The sequence below is a fragment of the Lonchura striata genome, chromosome 29 (assembly GCF_046129695.1).
Source record: "Lonchura striata isolate bLonStr1 chromosome 29, bLonStr1.mat, whole genome shotgun sequence".
NCBI classification, from domain to species: Eukaryota; Metazoa; Chordata; class Aves; order Passeriformes; family Estrildidae; genus Lonchura; species Lonchura striata.
In genome coordinates, this window is record NC_134631.1 from 7,383,120 (window position 1) to 7,397,269 (window position 14,150).

General features: G+C 47.9%; 1 protein-coding gene across 1 annotated transcript in view; it reads left to right on the forward strand.

Moving 5' to 3' along the window:
* Positions 1–14,150, forward strand: part of LOC110468027 (uncharacterized) — a 619,922-nt gene that overhangs the window by 232,457 nt on the left and 373,315 nt on the right. The window contains 1 exon segment of the mRNA XM_077788935.1: positions 8,903–8,919. Coding sequence (XP_077645061.1) covers positions 8,903–8,919 — 17 coding nt within the window.

The following is a 14,150-nucleotide window of genomic DNA, read 5'->3' on the forward strand; positions in this document are numbered from 1 at the left end:
GATGAGCTGCACTGCCAAGGTGTGGAGCATGGTAAAAAGATGAGAGTTGCTGCAGCACAGAAGAGGAGAAGCAGCATTCGTTTGACCCCTGGTCTGCTGGGGAGCCGGGGAACCGTGTTTCATTTCCATCCTTTCCATGTTTGGAGCAATACATAAACTGCTCTCCTATTTCCTTTGTTATCTTTTTTAGCAGTTTTCTCTTGTCATCTCTTTGCCTACATCAGTTTGAGTAAGTTAGTTTTCCACAAACTTCTGTTTTTTTCTGCCAACAGATAATCTGATCCCATCCCCTGGTGAAATGTTGTGTTCCTCATTTTAGTGGCTTGGTCGGCAGGAAGGTGAGGAGCTGGAGCTGTCTGGTTGTTTCTTATTCCGAGGACAGCTTGTAAGCTAATTATGGCATTGAAATGCTAAATGGGTTCTCTGTCTCCTGATATGAATTTGTGAGAAACGCCAATCACTTGGTTTTTAAAATGTTAGAAGTTTAATACTAGTAAAATGGTTATAAAAGTAGGAATACAATTAAACTAATAAAAATTTAGAGTTAGGACAATTGCAAGACAATAAAAACAAAGACTTACATATGTCTGGATGGTCTCTTGGGCACTTAAGCCACAACAAGCATATCTTGTGAATAAAGGAATCACCCCTAAAAAAATACACTGTTGCATATTCATATATCCTTCATGGTTATGCATACATTCTATTTCAACAAGAAACTCTGTCTTTTGTATGTCAACTGTTTTTTTTAATCCCCACGGCATCCTCCAGTCTGAGCATGGCCTGAAGAAATTAGATTCTTCTAGTAAGAAGACCATAAATTCCTCTTGTCTGGAGAATTTAAGTGTTCCTAGAGCGAATTTAGGTGTTCTCATTTCGTAAACCCTCGCATGCATATTTTCTCTTTTAACTACTAAAGCTTCATTTTATCTACAAAGCTACATTTACCATACTGTTAAAATGTTAATACAGCACAGCTAATCAATATAACATAATACATATAGTAACTATCTGCACAGAGCCATATAACATGTATTTTTCACAAAATCATTTTGGTTCTCAGGTGTGACTGCTGCAAAGTTCTCATGGCCCTGAAGAGTAGATGGTGTGCAGAAAGCAGGATATTGAAACTGCTTGGTATGTAGAAGTAGATAGAGAAGAACAAAGGAGTACTAAGCTGTTCTAACTGCAAGGCCAGCTGGACAGGCATGTATCGATCATAAAGATACTTTTAAGATAATAGTACAAGTCACATAGCAACCAATCATGAGCTTGGCTTTTGCAATAGGTACGAGCTAATTAACGAACATATATAAACTGTGTAATCTGTCACAATAAACTGAGACTTGATGATCATGATATCATGAGTCTTGTCTCCCGCGGCATTCCCTCTAACAACTGGCTCCCGAAAGCAGGGACCTGATCCGAGCCTAAGGCGAGAGGGGTGCTGCGTTGGGGTTCGGGTCCTGCAGCTGGAAGGACGGCGAAAGAGCCGAAACGCTCTGCTCCGCGCCCTGAGTGACCGCAGCGGCGAGCTCAGCCGATACGTGCTGCCGAAGCCTGAAGGAGCCAGCAACGGTACCGACGTAATCATGGAAAGGCAAGCAGCATATGATTTATTTAGTGCTTCTCTTATAAAAAGGCAGATTAGGGGGATTGACTTAGATAAGGATCTCCCCTCGCTATTGCATCATGCTGAGTCTTACGGCTTTTTCGTTAACCCCCATAGTGTTCATAAACTTTCAGAATGGAGAAGATATAGGGATAAGTTGTGGGAATTAGTGTTAGATGAGGATAAACCGGGCAAGAAAATGAGTAAACTTTGGAGAGTGGTTGATAACGAATTGTTAATGTGTCAGGCAGAAAAGAGGGCGGTGGAAGTGATACGGACAGCTCTGGAGAAAAATAAGGAATGTAAACCCTCGCTTCTCTCCAGTGAGCCAAACCCTCCGGTTCTCACAAATTTTCCCGTTCCCATCTCTGCTCCTGAAATGCCTGTACCTCCCATAGATACTAGTAGCATTTAGGTGCTGGAAATTGAGATCCAAATTGCTTTATGGCAACGGGACTGGGATCCCAAATTCACTTTTTGTGAACAGGAATCAGGTAGAACAGAGTAAAAGTCTCCAGACTCCAAATTGGGCCGTTTCCAACGGAGGAAAAATACTTTTCGCATTGTTGTTTGTTTGTGAGAGTCCGCTGGAGCAGTGAAGACCTCGGCGTTCACGAGGAACCCAAACGGCGGGTGTGGACGTGGCCGGGGCCGGGAGCTGGAGCGGGAGTGCTGCCTTGCCGAAGAAAAGTGAGCGCAGCAACCCGCGGAGGTTGGAGGTTGGCAGAACTAAGGCAGCGGGCTGCGGCGGTGAGCACCGGCCAGCCGCCCGGGCGGAGCGCAGGAGCGGCAGCGCGGAGCGGCGGGCGCGGGGCCAGACAGAGCGGGTACGGCCAGCACCGAGCCGGAGGCGAGCCCGGGGCGGAGCGGACATCAGCCGAGAGACGGAAGGCTCCTTGCTGCCGAGCAGCAGCGCAAGGGGGGAGAGGGGCGTTCCTGGGGCTCAGCCGCGCTGGAGCCGGAGCAGGCGGGGCGCGGCCGTGGCGGGGGTGTCTCTTCTCCCATCCACAAGGTGGCGCAACAAGGACGGGAGCGAGGCGGCGCCGCCCCTCATCTCCCCGCAGCGCCCAGCAATGGCGGCGGAGATGGCGGCACAGTCCTGGTTGCCATGGCAGCGACAACGCCGAGAGCAGCAGCGCCACCGGTGGCGGGATCGCAACACTACAGCAAAAATTTCAACAGCATCTTCCCAATTTCTTACAAGAGTCAGAAGACGTAATGAAAAAGTACAGCAGTACCGAGTGTTTTCCAAGATACCAAGAAGGATGAACATTATGTGAATCAATGTTATTTCAAATATGATATAGATAAAAATCACTGTATAAAGATAGAAATGTTAGTAATGATTTAATTACCAAAAATGTCTCTGAGAACAAAGAGTTGAGAAAATGTCATCTGATAGAATTTTAGTATTGAGTTTGTAATCTCTGTCTTTGAGTTTTTATAGATAATAATATACAATCAATTAGATAATCAAAAGCATAACATTAAGTTTATCATAAATATAGTTTGTATTTAGAATTAAGTTTGTTCCTTTCATATTAAACAGAACAATCAAAAACATGAGAAATATGAAGTGGGGTGCACTTCTGTAATACTAACCTCATTTTTCACCCCACGAGTTACTTCAGTGCAAGCTCTCACACAATTAAAAATCCTAGCCTACTGGACAGAAAAATAAATTAGTATTCCATCTAAAATATTAAGTGAGCTTGCCACAAATATAGGTAGTATCTGTCATGCAGTTCTGCAAAACAGAGCAGCTGCCACTAATTTACTTCTTCTAGCCCAAGGTCATAGTTGTAAAAAATTTGAAGGAATGTGCTGCATGAACTTATCTGATCACTCTACATCTATCCATAAGCAAATACGAAAATTGACTGAGCTAACTCAACAATTAAAGGTGGAGGACGGATTGGGTCTAGAATGCTGGCTGAAGGGATTGGGGATCGGACCATGGTTAAGAGACATTATCAAATACAGCATAATAGTTCTAAGCATAATTATAATACTTTTGCTTGTTTTGCCCTGTGTGTTTACTTGCTTACAAGGCCTGATACAACAGCTTTTGCAGAAAATGCTGAATGCACATCTTCTTATACAAAAAGAAAACGGGGGAGATGAAGAGAGCTTGGCAGAAGAATGGTTGTACAGCAGGGGACATGATACTGTAAAATTAATCCAAGTAGGGAGGGCTACGTGACTGCTGCAAAGTTCGCATGACCCTGAAGAGCAGATGGTGTGCAGAAAGCAGGATATTGAAACTGCTTGGTATGTAGAAATAGATAGAGAAGAACAAAGAAGTGCTAAGCTGTTCTAACTGCAAGGCCAGCTGGACAGGCAAGTAGCAATCACAAGCAGAGTTTTAAGATAATAGTACAAGTCACATAGCAACCAATCATGAGCTCAACTTTTGCAATATGTATGAGCTAATTAACGAACATATATAAACTATGTAATCTGTCACAATAAACTGAGACTTGATGATCATGATATCATGAGTCTTGTCTCCCGTGGCACCCTCCAACATCTGCTGGCATGAAGAGTTTTGTCATTAATATCTTGTCCCCAAGGTGCTGGGCGAATGGCTTCCCAGTCAGGGTCCTGGAGCAGAAGTGGCTTTTCAGAGCCCAGCCAGAAATGAGCCCTGAGGCAGCAGCTCTGCAGCGCTGGCCACCAGGCCGGGTGCCAAGGGAGGCTTCTGGCCATGCCCTGCAAGCAGCTGCTGCTGCCAAGGTGCCTTTGGTGCCTCGGGCTGTCCCTGGCACAGCTCCCAGCACGGCACTCTGCCCTTGTGCCCGAGGCCTTCCCTGTGCTGGGGCTGGCCTGGGGCTGTTCCTGCAGCGGGACCTGCCCTGCTCCTGGCACAGGAAAGGCAGTTCCTGCTGGAGCAGGAGGCTCTGCCTGCAATGGGCTCAAACCACTCCAGCAAGGCCCTGCTGACTTCAAAATTGCTTCCTAGAGCAGAATATCCTATAATTGTTATAGATTCTGGACTGTGGAGTAAATAACTCTGGTTAAGAGCTTATTGTCTAATCATGATCAGATTGTATTTATATAAATATATCTGGTATTCCATCATTAATCCTGTAGGAAAAATTGCATTGACAAATTGTTCAATTCTACCTGTCCAATAGTTTATACATAAACCTTTGACAAATTCTGGGGCCGGGATTGGATCCAGTCACTCCCAGTCTCCTCTCTTAAAAGGAATTTTAGAAGTCTGGGGGCCCTGCAGGGGTTTTAGAACCCATGGTGGCTGCTGTGTGTCTCCATCTCATGACTCAGCAGGAGTTTCTCCAATAATGAAATAAAGCTTTTGCCTGAAGATCCCACTCTGCCCATGACAGGAACCCCTGTGAGTACCTGTGACATCCTGGCTCTTTGGCAGCCTGGGGATGTCACTGTGGAGCCCCCGTGAGTGCCTGTGACAGATCGGTGCCTTTGCAGGCCAAGGTGCCCTGGGATGTCACCATGGAATGGCTGTGACTGCCTCTGACCACACGGCTCTTTGCCATCCCCAGAAATGGTTGGGATGGCTCCATGGAGCCCCTGTCTTTGTGTGTGACATTCCAGCTCTTGAACAGCCTGGAGACTCTTGGAAAGTCCCCATGGAACACCTCTGAGGGCCTGTGACAAATCTCATCCTTAGAAGGCAACCATCACCAAGAAACCCTGTTGCTATGGTCAGTTTCCATGGCAACCATCCCCAACCCCTGTTGCTATGGTCAGTTTCCATGGCAACCATCCCCAGCCCCTGTTGCTATGGTCAGTCCCTGGGCAGCTTCATGGAGACCAACTGCTGGCCCTGCACAGGACACCCCAACACTGCCAGCCTGGGCCTGGCAGCGCTGTCCAAACACTGCTGGAGCTCAGAGAGCCCTGGAGCTGTGACCCTTCCCTGGGGAGCCTGGGCAGTGCCCCAGCAGCCTCTGGGCAAAAACCTTTTCCTGAGATCCAACCTAAGCCTGCCCCGACTCAGTTGCAGCCGCTCCCTCCACTCCTGTCCCTGGGCACCAGAGTGAAGAGGTTCCCTCAGCCCCAGCCAGGGACCCACTCCCAAGGCTGCTGCCATGGCCACCAGGGCTGGCACAAGCTGGGATGCTCCATTTCCAGGGGCTGGGGTTCAGGAATGGGATTCCCCAATTTCCTGCTCTCGCTAAAACCCGGCTGGTGCTCGTTGCCCTCCCACCTTCCATTGAAGGAAAAAAGGTAAAGATCCCTAGCTGGGATAAGAACAATTTACTGGGAACAGCAATGAGATAAGGAACAAACAGAAACAGAAAAAAAATTGACAACAGAAGGGATAAGAAAAACTACTTACAGGGAAAGCTACATCACCATCAATTGTATCTTCCTGGCCACATGTTTCCTCCTGCATGGAAAGGACACCCGTCTCCTCAGGGAAAGAGAGAGAGAGTCCCTTTCCTGCCCCTGGCAATGACCTGAGGTGGGAGTGAATGCAGTGACAGGGCCATGGCCAGACCCTCATGCCCTTCAATCCCATATCAGGCCATTGGTAGGGGCAGGAAAAGGGACAGGTGTCTTCCCAGCATGGATCACAGGGAACATGGATCACCAAGGCTCTTCCCAATGTGGGTTTTTTAATGGGGGATGAAGCTGGAGCAGTGCACAAAGCTCTTCCTGCAGCTGGGGAACTTTCAGGATTTCCCTTACCGGTGCCTCCGTTGGTGTTTGGTCAAGTCAGAGCTCCAGGTGAAGCTTTTCCCACACTGGGGACACTCGTAGGGCCTCTCCCCAGTGTGGATGCGTTGGTGGCTGACAAGATTGGACTTTTGCTTGAAGCCCTTGCCACAGTCAGGGCAGAGGAAATGCCTCTCCTCGGAGTGAATCCGCTCATGCCGGAGGAGATCTGAGCTGCTGTTAAACATCTTCCCACAAGTGGGGCACATGTAGGGCCTCTCCCCGGTGTGGATGCGCTGGTGTGTGATGAGGGTGGAGTTGCGCTTGAAGCCCTTCCTGCAGTCAGGGCAGCGGTAGGGTCTCTCATCCTTGTGAATCCGCTGGTGTCTGAGGAGACCAGAGCTGCTGTGAAACCTCTTCTGACACTCAGGACACTCGTAGGGCCTCTCCCCAGTGTGGATGCGTTGGTGAATGATGAGGTCGGAGCTCCGTCTGAAGCCCTTCCCACATTCCCCACACTCGTAGGGCCATTCCCCGGTGTGGATGTGTTGGTGGCTGACAAGGTGAGAGTTGGAGCTGAATCCCTTCCCACACTCCCCACACTCGTAGGCCCATTCCCCAGTGTGGATCATAAGGTGGCGTTTCAGACTCTTGCTCTCCCTGAAGCTCTTCCCACACTCCAAGCACTTGTAGGGCTTCTGCCCATCAGGAAGCTTCTCAGGGACCACCAGCTCCAAGCTCTGGCTGAAGCTCTGCCCACCTTCCTGGCCCAGAGTGGGTCTTTCCTCCTCAGAGCATCCTGGGCTGGGCTTGCAGCCCCTCCTCCTGTGAGACCTCCAGGGATTTTCCTCCCTGTTGGATTCCTGCGCTGTGGAGTTGCTCAAAACGGCCTCTTCCATGAGGTTCTGCTGCAGGGATTTGTCCTTCCTGGTCTCCATCCTCAGCTCCTGCTCTGGGGGAGGAAATGACAAGGAGTACGTGGGATTTGCCTCCGTGCCACAGGGAAGGGCAAGGAGATCCCCCCAGTGCATCTCCAGCAGGAGGGCACCGGCAGCGGGACTGTCCTGCAGCTGGGGGCCAGGCTGGGAGATGGAGCAGGAGAGAGGGGGAAAAGGGGCACTGACTTCCTCCTCACCTGCCTCGGTGTCCCAGGGCATGTTCCTCTTCCTTGCAACCTTCTCTATCTGGTGAACGTTTGGGTATGGGAAATCCTGTTTTGGGAGGAAAACAAGTGATGAGCACAGTGAGTTTTGTACTGGCTTCAAAGCAAACCAGGGGGAGAGTCTAAGCCAGAATGACAATTGAATAAGAAAATTAAGATCACGGCAATAATAGAGAAACACTGGTTTAAACTCACAGAGTCAGGATGTAACCGGACACCCCATTGGTCAGGGTGGTGGTAGCAGTCTGATGAAATGGTGACTGCAGTCCGGCTGGAGTGATCAACGTGATTCTGTCAAAGCAGTGATCCTGTAGAACAGTATGGTCTTGCTCGGAAAGTCCAGTGGTGGTTATGGAGCTCTTGTCCTCTAGGAATGCAGTAGGCAAGGTGGTTGTGGTGTTGCAAGGGTGAGATTATATCCAGGTAGGAATGCTTGGTTCCTCCCCCTGGGCGGAGCATCCCACAATGGGATGATGTAATTTTATCAGTCCTGCAGTGACACTCAATGGCCCATTAACAGAAGATGGCCCCTGGAGGGCGTTATCAGGGCTGAGCCATGGAAGAGATAAAGAACACTGCCCCACTTGTTGATAACAGTTTATGGAGATGGGGACTGAAAACACTTTTGGTTACATCTGACACTGTAACCTGAAACAGTGAGGCAATCCCTGCTCGGGGTGGGGGGTGAACACCACCCCCCTTACCCAAACTGGCTCAGGTGTAAAACCCCCACCCTGGGGAGGCCACGCACACAGGGGACAATGTCACACTTGCCCTGCCCCAGGGGAGATCTCTGTCCTTGTCACTCCCTTGCTCTCCCCCCTTTTCTTTTTCTTTCCATGTCTCTCTACCTCACATTTACTGTTCAATAAAATCCACTTAGGATTTGGTCACCTTAGCACCTGAATTGGGGCAGGGGCATCTCTCTAACAATTTTATTAACCAGAGTGCAATATTATTTTGCACAGTGAGTTCAGGGCACTGTTGTCGGACCCCAAGCTCCTTTGACAACAGCCTGGTTTCCTCCTCGCGGAGGTTCTGCCTCTTTCCCAAGGAACTCTTGGAAACTTGGATGCAGCTTCCTCTGAGCAACTTTTAGGAGACCTTATGAGAAAAGTGGAAGTTGTGGGTGGCCAGTGTAAAGAAAATATTTTGTTTTCCTTCTTTGAAAAGTCTGTTAAAATCACTGGAGGAAAGGAACCAAATGATACCAGCGAGACTGACAAGGATCATTCACACCCAAGGTGAGAAAACACAAGGCTACTAAAGTCCTACAAGAAGCCCAGCTCAAGTTATTCCCAAATAACTTCTGAATTCACATGTCTGGGGGGAGAATCATTATTTTCTTCATCCCTGTCACCTTTGTGACAGCTACACAGACCTTTCCCTTCCTTTTAATAATCTGTATTGGGTCAAATTTCCATATTTCTTTTTTTGGAACCTGCCAGCTGTGCAGAAACTGATGAAATTTGGAATTACCACAGAATTGCTTCTGTTGTTGGTCTATTAATGTTTGGGATTTGTTTGTGTTTCCATCAGAAGTGACATGTGGGAAGAGCAAATCTTCCTCAAGGCATTTTATGGAGGGTTAAATTTGATTTCTGCTGAGTTTGTTTTGTCCAGTGCCCAGGGGATGCTCAAGGTGTCTCTAGTTTTGGTTTGGACCTAATTTTCTTCTGATTTGTCTTTATCACTTAAAAACACCTGAAAAATTACTAAAAAGAGTATTGACCAGAGATGTCAGAAGTCCCACCATTTTAGAGGTATTTGAGGTGGAATTTACTGTTTGGGAACATATTCTGGAGGATTTGTGGGTTCTTGGGGGATATATGGGAGTATTCTCCATATCTTTGCACTCCAAAATCCAAGGTGGATTTATCTGTCACCTCAAAATGACTCAATCCCACTCAAAACCCCTCAATCTTACCCCAAAATGACTCAATCCCATCTCAAAATGGCTGGTTCCCACCTCAGTCCCATGCCAAAATTGCTCAATTCCTCAGCCTCCACGATGAGATGGGGTTGGAAGGTGATCGGGAGAAGTGAGATATAAGGGTGTGATATGAGGGTGTGGGATCAGGATTGCGTGGGGACCAGTGGGTGTCGTTTATTTTGATAATAAATAAAACGATCAGAATTATTGATTTCTGTCCCATTCCTTTTCTGTCAGCTCTGGTTTGCTTTTCAGAGTGCCGCCTTCTCAGCTGATTTTGTGACCTCCTGTCCCTGACTGAAAAGCAAGATGTGTTCTTTTTGCCATCTGTATAGCAGTTGTCCTGTGTTAAGTGGGCAGTTTTCCCTTATCTCTTCCACAATCAATCCTCCCTCAGGGGAGACATCTGCTGATAATGGGCTATTGAATGTCACTGCATGGCTGAGAAGAACTGTAACATCCCATTGTGAGATGTTCCACCCGGAGGGAGGAGCCAAGCATTCCTACCTGCATCTAGTCTTGAGATTCTGGCCCACCAACACAACTTTTCTGGGCTGGATTTTCCCAGAGGAACAGCTGCCTCTTCCTCTTCCTCTTCAGAGGAAGACTCCCATTCCTACAGGATCACTTCTCCAACAGAACCACACCTGACACTCCTGGAGGACTGCAGCCACAATTCCAATTGGACTGTGGCTGGCACCCTGTCCAACAGGGTGTCAGGTTTTATTCTGACTCTGTCAGTGTTGTTTTAGTTCACTGCATTGTTTATTTTATCTTTTAATTTTCTTCCCTAATAAAAAACAGTCATTCCTGCTTCCATATTTTTACCTGAGAGCCCCCTTAATTTCAAATTTATAACAATTCAGAAAGAGTCTACATTTTTAAATTTCAGGGGAGGCTCCTGCCTTCCTTAGAAGACACCTGTCTTTCCAAATTAAAACACCTCCTTTCTCTCCTGCCTTCCTTTGCCTTCTCTGTTTCTCTCTCAGTGTCTCCTTTGACCCAGGGAAGCTCTCACCAAAGACCCTGCCCTGATTTCATTCCCAATCCATGAGCTACAACAACCATGGGTGAAGTTATGAAGGCTGGCAGTGAAATGTCCCTGTAGGATCTTGCTCCACTTGGCTTTTGGCCCTTTCTTAAGAGCTTTGCCTTCAAGGCCAGGAACATCTTTTTCTGGCTGGGAACTGGACCCTGAGAGCGTGTGCCATGGATCCCAGAGGGGCATTCCTGAGGCTCTCAGGGTGCTGCTCCTGCTGCGCCTCCCAAGGAGCTGTGCAGGGCAGGGGACAAGGTGCAGCAGCTTTGTTGGTTCTGCAGTGCCACAACAGCCCCTGGTTCCAGGAGTTTCTGCACTGCCATCAGCAGTTCCTGGGTTCCATGATACCCTGCTGTGTCCCCCATGGATATTTGGTGTCATGAAGTTCTTCAGTGTCACAATGGCCACCTCGCTCCATGAGCTTTTGCAGTGTCCAAATGGCCTCCTTGGATGGGCAGTGTCACCATGGACCATTGGCTCCATGCAGCCCCGCTGGGTGGACTCCTTGGTTCCATGAGGTTCTGGGGGTGTCTCCATGGTCTCCTTGGATCCACAGTGTCACAATGGGCCACTGGATCCACGTGGCCCTGCTGTGTCACCATGGCCCCTTGGTTCCATGGGACCCCAGGGTCACAATTGACTCCTTGCTTCCATGTCACTCCCTCAGTGCCAAAATGTCCCCTTCGTTCCATGGGGGACACAAAAGATTTATAGAAACATTGAGGAAATCCTGCTTAACACAGCTGGGAATATCTGCTTGCATTCTAGAAATAGGTTAAAGGTGAGGATGGCGGCAGCAGCTTCCATCTGCAACAGAGGTCCAGGGAAAGGGCAGGGACAGAGAATTCAGCTGGGAGACTCAGAGAATTCTGCTTCCAGAGATCATTTCTGGCCACACTGTCCCTTGTAGAAAGGTGACACAATTCCAGGCAGCCTGTACTGAGCAGGTGGCTCCTGAGTGGGGTTTTGCGGTGGTATGTCTTTATTTGATTTTTGTTCAATATCTGTTTCCCCCCCCGCCCCCATCCCTAATCTCCGCCTCTCCCCAGTTGTCAGTCTTCCCTAGCTCTCCCCTAACCCCCTCATCTCCAAGTTGTCAATCCTCCCTTTCCCTGCCCCTTTCCCTGGAACATTCCCTGTCATTCATCCTAGCCCCCTCCTCTGCTTCCAGAGCATTCCCTGTCTGTTTAGTGAGACTCAAAACCCTATTGCTTATTTTGTGTTATTTCACTTCCCTGCTCCCCCTGATAGGTTTGTGATATGTTAGTTCTGCCCTAAACTCCTCCCCTGCTGTTCCCTCATTGGTTGCTGTTCCTACACCCGTCTCCCTGAATTCTTGTATAAAACCTCTGCTCCCGCTCCCGAGAGGTCTTGGGGCTCACTGAATAAAACCATCCTGTTCACCCCCAAGTCCCGTGTCGCCTCCATCTGTTCCCGCACCACCGACTGGGACTGCAGAGCTTCGCAGGGGGAGCGGCCGCCCGTTCTCTTCCCTCTCGCAGCCCAGCACGGCACTGCTCGGGGTATCGCGGCGACGGGAGCGCATTGCCGCACTACAACAGGGTTTGTTGTTCAGGAAACCTGCTCAGGCTTTTCCATTCTTTCCTTCCCACGAGGAAAACTTCTCCTGGGCCTGTGTGCAGGCAGAGCCCTGAGGAGAGCTGGTGGGACACGGTGCAATGGGCTAGGACGTGGAGCTGCAGAGCTCAGGGACAAGGTTCTGCTGCAGGGCACAGGGATGTCAGTGCCAGGTGGGTGATGTCAGACATGGTGAGGATGGGGGTGAGGAGCAGCTTGTCCAAACAGGGTCAGCCCTCAAGGGGCTCATTCTTCTATATGCCCAGACCTCCTAAGGAGAACTTCAGTGTCAAGATCACCTGGGGAATGCTTCTATCAGCTCTTCTCCGAACTGGGAAATAAAAAATGCTCTGTTAAAATAAATAATTAATGTTTTATTAAAACTCTCTTCTTAAAGGATCTTTAAACTGACTCCAATCTGCTGTACAGGGCCTGAAAACTTGTAGAGAATTGCAGGAAGAGGAAGCCCGCCCCAATGAGGGTTTTGTGTACTTTAATGAGCCCTACAATGTGTTATGAACGAGCACAATAGGCTTTCTAATCCAATTAAAAAGATTTATTAGTAGTAGAAAGCGAAAGCAAAATCAGCGCTGCGCTGGGCGGCAGTTATTCCAACTACCGCGCCTTTGTCTCCCGTTCCCCCCCACTTATTGGGTCTTCTCTTCCGGATGTGTGATGTTCTGGTGTCTTGTCTGCGCAGGCGCACTCTGTTGCTAGGTGGTCGTTTTCTGCCTCTAGGTGGTGCCAGTAGTCTTCCTCAGGGTTGTCCCCTCAAGGTTGTCCCTGTGATCTGGGAACTTTCTCAAAACAAGAAATGTTATCTCTAGGCACGTTTACTTGCATTTCACAAGAGTACATGTTTTGTTAAGTCCGTAACGGAACTGTCCTTGAAAGATACTCGCTTAGGTGCTTAGGTGCCTAGCAGCATTAACTCCCTAAAACAGTTTCAACTCCCTAAAAAGTTTGTAACGGAATTGTCCTTGAGAGATACTTACTGGAATGTCTGGCAAAATGAGAACATGTTCAGACAAGTGAAAACTCTAAGTAAAAACTCTATTCTATGGATGTGAGAAAACTATATATTATGAACAAAAAGGCCCTATTTTTCTAACAATATCCCCCCTTTTTATTTTAACCCCCTTTTTGTTCACTAAAGCGCTCTAATTCCCTTTTGCTTAATTCTAAATAATTTTCAGTTTCTACTCCGCTAAGTGGCTCGTACTTTGATCTTACCATCATTAAATGTGCAGCTTCTAACCTATTTTTCACTAGTGTAATAAGCTTGTTAAGAATACATGGCCCAAAAGTAAGTACTAGAATTAGTAAAATTACTGGTCCTGCAAGGGTGGATAATAGAGTGGTTAGCCAGGGAGAATAGGTGAGCCAGGATTCATACCAACTCTGCTGGGATCCTCTTTCTCTTTTTCGTTGTTCTATTTGTTTGCGTAATTCAGCCATCGTGTCTTTTACAATACCTGTGTGATCTACATAAGTGCAACATTCTTCTTGTAAGGCAACACACAGTCCCCCTTGCTGTAAGAATAACAAATCAAATCCCCTTCGGTTCTGGAGGACTACCTCAGAAAGGGATTTTACTGATTTAACTAGTTCACTTATGGCCTTATCTATTCTACTCAGATCTTCATCTACAGATGTGCGCAGAGCTTTCATACCCTGGTTTTGACTTACTAAGGAAGCGACCCCTGTTCCTACTCCCGCTCCTCCTATGCTGAGCAAAATTGCTACCGTTAGTGCTGTAAGTGGTTCCCTTTTAACCAGGTAGTGTTCAGGGGTTATCTGATGTTCTAGTACGTATTCTTTTGGATGGTATACGATTCTGGGGATTATTAGAACTTGAATGCAGAAGTCTGACTTATTAAAGGCTTTTACCGATAGGCAGGGTGTAACTCCAAGTTGTTGACATACCCATTTAGTATTGACTGCTGGCATAAGCCAATCAGAAGGCTTGTCTGTTCTGCTAATGCTCATTGTTGTGTTGCAGAGGTGTCGCATATCTGCTGGAACCTTCCCTACACACCTTCCTTGTCCACTAACCTGGGACAGTGTAATGCCTGAAACACTATCTCCCCCCTTTCTCCAGAGACACTCTTTTGGATTTGTACCATTTATTTCTCTTGCCTCAGATGTAATCCCAATAGCTTCATAAAAGGGTGGATTTATC